The 6,335-nt window shown below is 41.1% G+C and overlaps 1 protein-coding gene across 1 annotated transcript in view; it reads left to right on the top strand.

Moving 5' to 3' along the window:
* Positions 1–2,419, top strand: part of ccdc124 (coiled-coil domain containing 124) — an 8,878-nt gene extending 6,459 nt beyond the window's left edge. Inside the window, exons 3-5 of the mRNA XM_085247851.1 lie at positions 166–364; positions 475–580; positions 1,843–2,419. Coding sequence (XP_085103977.1) covers positions 166–364; positions 475–580; positions 1,843–2,047 — 510 coding nt within the window. The 3' untranslated portion in view covers positions 2,048–2,419. The remainder of the gene's footprint in view (positions 1–165; positions 365–474; positions 581–1,842) is intronic.
* The last annotated feature ends 3,916 nt before the right edge of the window (positions 2,420–6,335 follow it).

Consider the following 6,335-nt stretch of genomic DNA (forward strand, 5'->3'; position numbering starts at 1 on the left):
TTAGTCATTTCTTTTTCAAACTCATTGTGCTCTGTACAGACAGTACATGTATGGTTGTGATCTAATCTCATGCGCCTTAATACATGTAGTGACCAAAATAACCAAATCTTTAAGCACAGAAGAGCAGTGAGTCTTTTCTCTCAGATACTTTTTCTGATGTTGCAGGATGACAAGGAGAAAAAGAGGCTGGAACTCCTTGAGAGGAAAAAGGAAAATCAGCGACTTCTCGATGAGGAGAATGCTAGACTGAAAGGCAGGTCCCAGCAGGGCGCTGGATCTGGTGGGAAAGTGACTCGTGCACAGATCGAGGAGACGCTTCGCAATGAGCAGCAGCAGCAAGAGCAGGACCAGCTCAATCCGAAAGGTTGAGCACATTTTGAAGACAAGCATGTGCTTGTAGAGTAATAAAATCGTCATAAGATTCATAGATGATCTAGATTTGTAATTGTGCCATGTTTAAATTTCTTCCCACAGAGAAAAGCCACCTGGAAACTCCATTGGAGGAGAATGTGAACAGAGTTATCCCTGAAGAAGGAACCGTGGAAGCCAGAACAATAGAAGATGCCATCGCTGTTCTCAGGTATTAATTATGTCCAGAGGTGGGAAAAGTACAGATATTCTGTAATTAAGTAGAAGTACAGATACTAGTATTAAAAAATACTCCAGTAAAAGTTGAAGTACCGGTTAAACTTCTTTACTCAAGTAAAACTAAAAAAGTACAGGCTTCGAAATGTACTCAAAGTAAAAAAGGTAAAAGTAGCTCCTTAAAGAACACTTCTACCATCTACTTTTATACAAAGCTAACTGAACCTTGTTCTGCATTAATGTGACAATAAAATAATATTAGTATGTAGGAAAACAAACTTAATTTTAGTCTAAATTTTAGTTCTAATAAAGGTATTCCGCTCAAATCAGTTAAGTAGAACATCAGGAGAGAAAAAGAGGAAAAATTTTAGAGGGTGACTTTGCTTCAAACAGGAAGAGCAGGTAGAGGTTAAAGTAGATCCAGCAGGTTGGGGAACCCTGGAATTGTTTATAGAAAAATAATTTCTACACACCTTACACACCTGATGTTTCATGAGTTGTCCTGACTGATTCTCATCCTCTACACTGACAGTATTCTGTTTACGCTGTCGCTATATTAGACGCAACTTACGGACACCTGCAGTCACTCTGCTGTTGTGGCAAAAAAGAAATAAAAACACAACCCACTTTAACCCCGGACTACTGAACACAGTTTTGCCTCTTTCGTCTCTTTTTATGTGACATCCTTTGGTGATTAATAAACGAACTAGTGCTGTCAGCGTTAATCTGGCTAAAATGACGTTAACGCCATAACCGCATTAACGCAGCAAATCTCCGTTAGCGCGGATCGCCCCGTGCGTGAGGCTGCACGGCCCTAATGCGTTAACGAGCTCGTTAACGTATTAGGGCCGTGCAGCCTCACGCACGGGGCGATCTGCGCTAACTCGATAACAGAGATTTGCTGCATTAATGCGGTTATGGCGTTAACGTCATTTTAGCCAGATTAACGCTGACAGCACTAAAACGAACATGACTGCCTTTCATGTGTTTAGGTTCAAATCGGTTTGATATTTCGAGGCCTTCAGTGATGTGTAATAATAACTCTCCTCAAATGCTTTAAAGCAAAAGTAATGAGCCTGTTTTAAAAATGTAAGGAGTAGAAAAAACAGGTACCTGAAAATTCAACTTAAGCACAGTAACAACGTATATGTACTAACCCTACCTAACCCTAACCTCTGATTATGCGTGAGGCTTCCTGTTGTACTTGTGCAAATGTTAACAATACACAATCACTCAGTGTGTCTTCCTGTGTTTCAGCGTGGGGCCCGAGGACCTGGACCGTCACCCGGAGCGCAGGATGAAAGCGGCATTTGCCGCTTACGAGCAAGAAAACATGCCTCGTCTAAAACAGGAGAATCCCAACATGAGATTGTCACAACTGAAACAGCAATTGAAGAAAGAATGGGCAAAAGCACCAGAAAACCCCCTCAACCAGCGCTTTTCCACCTACAACACAAAGTGAAATCGTGTTCACTAATGAAAACTGTCTGCCTATACACACTGGGGACTTCCATTGAAAAATTAAATAATTTCTTTGGGGGAAAAAATGAGTTCTGCTGACGAGAGCTTCACCGTTATCAGTCTCTCCAGTGCCACAGGACCTGACTTATTTTTTCATTCACTAACGAGGAGAGACTCATCATGACCCATCAAATAAAAACTGATCCTCATGTTTGTGCACACAGCCTCTAATGAGGCATCTCAGCATCTAATAAATGTAACTGCTTTTCTCTCTCTCTCTCTCTCTCTCTTTTTTTCCCCCTAGCACTCCTGGCAAGGTGGGAAGCCAGATGTTTTGAGAATAACTTATTAAAGTTCACTGCTCAATCATCAATATCTGTCATTCTTTGTAAATGCAGTTCATACTGTTAGGAGGCACATACGTTGTTCCATATGCTGAAGTTGAATGCTTTTTGGCAAGTGCTGTTGTGCAATACATATAAACGTCAGAGAGCTGATATTTGACCTCACTGAGATGTCGAGTTCTAGTTTTGTACTCGCCAATGACGAGTACATTCTTTGGGAATTAGATTTTTTTTTCTTTCTTTGCGTTGGAAAGTGACTCACCAGATTCTTCAGAATCTAGTGTATCAAAGTTTCCACGTATGTGGGTATGACGAGGTCTCACTGCTGTAAATTTTATAATCGGTTGGAATGTCCGTGTTCCCTCCAGCATTTTGTGACCACATGAGCTTGTTTGGCCATGAATCCTTCAGGTGGACTTTAAGCAGGGCTTGGAGGGTGGAGTATCAAAAAATGTCTTATCTGTACTGTCCGCAGCTGTCACCAAGTGGGTATAATCTCAGCCTTAGTATTGAGGTGTCTACAGATTAAGAGACCCCTGAATACAAGATAAGATAATGCAGTGAAAAGTACTTTATCCCAAAGATGGGAAATTCCGGCGTTAGAGCAGCTGAACTATCAAAGGTGCATAGACAGGAAGTGAGATTTCTACCACAATATCCCCACTGTGGTTCAGATGTGTAAGAACACGGCCTGACTTTGCATTTGCTAAAAACCTACAGGATGGTGAAGTGGTTACAGAGATCAACTGTAATAACGCCCGCTTACTCCACATGCTATCTTTTTTTGGCTCTGTGATACACGACCAGAATGAGGAGTGGCTATTGCACCATCACATACAGCACCAATCTAATGGCAAAATGTTGAAACATTGTTATGTTGACACAAGGATGGTGTCTTCACTGGCTATTCAGCTTTACCGCATGTAATGTTTAACTGGTTGTTGCTTTTATTTTCAGGCGTCTATCGCATTGCTTCGATTGTAACTGCTGAGAGTCAGACTGCTGTTGGTTAAGTTTTTTTTTTTTTAAATCTAGGTTGGAGCAGTGTCAGACTGCTCCAACCTAGCAGTCTGACAGTCTGATAAGGGAGAGACATTAGAGGAGTGACATGCATTAAAGTTTCAACCAGCTGGGAATCAAATGGGAGTAAGTGTTCAATGTGTACCCATTTGGTATGTAGCCTAAACACTCACTTGGAGTAGCTCCTTATGCCCCTCCAGGTGAGCTAATAGAAGGAAAAGAACATTAGCCAGTTGTCTACCAGGCTGAAAGTTGCTCAAAAAAAATTATTGGTACTTTTAATATTATCTAATAAGACTGAGATATAGAATTTAGTCATTTTTTTAAACCTCCTCAGACTTTGGTCAACAGCGGGTGCATCCCTTATCTATTCTGCCAGACCTGTTGGCTGGAAGCCAGCAATGACTTATTCTTTCTTTTACAGAAGAGAGAGTCTGTTGTGACCCCTGAAAGCAGAAGCCTCAAGTTATCATCAAACATGTAGAGCTGTGTTGGTGCGAATATTGTGGCCTCATGCTCATGTGTGTATGTAACTGATGCAGTTTTGCTTTTAGTCATCATTTACAAACCTTCTTTTCAAATAAGTCGTTTAAAATGCAGAACAGCAATGGCGTGTGCAGAGGGGCCTCTGGTAGTGCCAATACAGCTTCAATTTATTATTAATTAATTCCCAGAGGAGTTTCTACTGTCCAAGTTTTCTCCACTTTAGGCCTTTAATCTCGTGAAAAAGTATTTATCTCCTTCATAATCTCTTAGTTTTTTGCATATTTGTCACATTTGTCACATTTCTTCTTAACCGGAGAAAATACAAAATGTTTTTAATCCTGGCCTGATTTCTGTCAGACCTGTTAAATTAAGAACTAACTTAAATAGAACCTGTCTGACAAAGTGAAGCAGGCTAAAAAAGGTCAAAAATCAACACATCATGCCATGAGGCATGCAGGGGTGGGGAAACTCTCAAGGGCCGGTGTCCTGCAGGTTTCAGATGTGTCCTTGATCCAACACAGCAGATTTAAATGGCTAAGTTACCTCCTCAACATGTCTTGAAGTTCTCCAGAGGCCTGGTAATGAACTAATCATTTGATTCAGGTGTGGTGACCCAGGGTGATATCTAAAACCTGCAGGACACCAGCCCTTGAGGCCTGGAGTTCACCACCTCTGATCTAAGGAAACCCCTGAGAAACAAAGTCACTGTCATCTATCAGTCTGGAAAGAATTGCAAAGACTTAGTTAAGGTCGGAGTTCATGATTCAACAATAAGAAACAGACTGGGCAAACATGACATCCACGGGAGAGTTCAAGGAGAAAACCACTGCTGACCGAAAAGAACACAAAGTTTCATCTCACATTTGCCAGAAAACATCTGGATCATCCCCGAGACTTTTGGGAAAATGTTGTGTGGTCTGACGAGACAAAAGTTGAACTTTTTGGAAGGTTAGAGTCCCGCTACATCTGACATAAAGCTAACACAGCATTTTCTAAAAAGAACATAAAACCACCATGGTGGTGGTGACTTAAATCAGACGGAAGCGCTTTGGCAAGACCTTAAAAGACTATGGAGGATTTTCATGGTTGGAAATCGTCCAATGTGCCTGAATTTAAACAATTCTGCAAAGACGAGTGGGCCAAAATTCCTCCACAGTGATGTGAATGGTTCATTGCCAATCACTTGATTGGAGTTCTTGCTGCTGAAGATGGCACAACCAGTTATTAAGTTTAGGGGAAATTACCTTAGGTAGGTTTGGATAACCTTTTTACCCTTAAATGAAATCGTCATTTAAAGACTGCACTTTGAATGTATTCAGGTTATCTTTGTCTAATATTAAAATCTTAAGTTTGACAAATATGGAAAAAATAAGAACTCGGGAAGGGAGAAAATACTTTTCATGCAACTGTGTCCATGTATCAGTTGTTGCTTTCAGATGACTGTGGCGGCCATTTATTTGGCCTGTGACAGCAAGCAGCGCTCCTGCGGTCACAAAGGTTTTCTCCAGCACAGCAACATTCACGCTGAGCTGCTGAGGCAGCAAGCCAGAGTTCGTCTGATGCCAGGTGGATGGACAGTAAGCGCAGATAAAACAGAGCTGAAGCTACCTAAATATAAGTATTATATAAACTATAATGCGTATTTATATTGGGGGAATGGGATTTTCGCACATAGCTCTCCCACAGACTGTAATAAATAAATTTTTTGGGCAATGTTGTGTGTGCTTATAAATGACAAATTCTTCACATTGAGAATTATCAAAACTTTGCAGGTTTTTATTTCTAAATACAAACATAATAGGCTACATACAAATACAACATCAATGTCTATAAGCAACACCGGAGAGGAACAAGGTCAGAAAGCAACACCACTCCTGCCAAGTAAATTTGGACGTTACACTTCTCCACATGTATATAAATATACTTTTATTATAAAATTGCTCGCGCAGTTTCATTTCTTAGATCTTTTCGTGCCCCATTGATGAGACGTCGCCCTCGCTAGCTCGATTGATTCAGAACCAGATTTAAAAATGGGCACTTTTGTTCTGCAGGCTCTTCTGGTGGACGAGATAAGAGAACGTGCGAAGGCCTTTGAACCAAAGAGCTTCAATGACAACTTCAACTGACCTTTTATATTCCGCTCTGCATTGAAAGCTACAATTTCCTTTTTGTTTTCCCCTGTCAACCCAGCAGCCCACTCCCATTTAATGTCTTTGAGCTATATGTGTGATGTTCCGCCTTAACACGCCAGTCTGATGTTCCAGATTTTTTTCTCTAACCTGTTGCTGCACCCTCCCACTCTGTGTCTTTGCTTGGCAACCCTTTACCAGGCCAGCTGCTGCTGCCCTTTCCTTTCTTCGTGTTGAATTCTAATCATTACTTTCAAAGGAAAGCGTCTCTAAAGCTCCTTTATCGAGTGTTTGTACCGGGAGGAGGGAA

The sequence above is a fragment of the Mchenga conophoros genome, linkage group LG15 (genome assembly GCF_057382185.1).
Source record: "Mchenga conophoros isolate Kocher_MC1m ecotype Shallow Benthic linkage group LG15, M_conophoros_male_GT1.1, whole genome shotgun sequence".
Classification (NCBI taxonomy): domain Eukaryota; kingdom Metazoa; phylum Chordata; class Actinopteri; order Cichliformes; family Cichlidae; genus Mchenga; species Mchenga conophoros.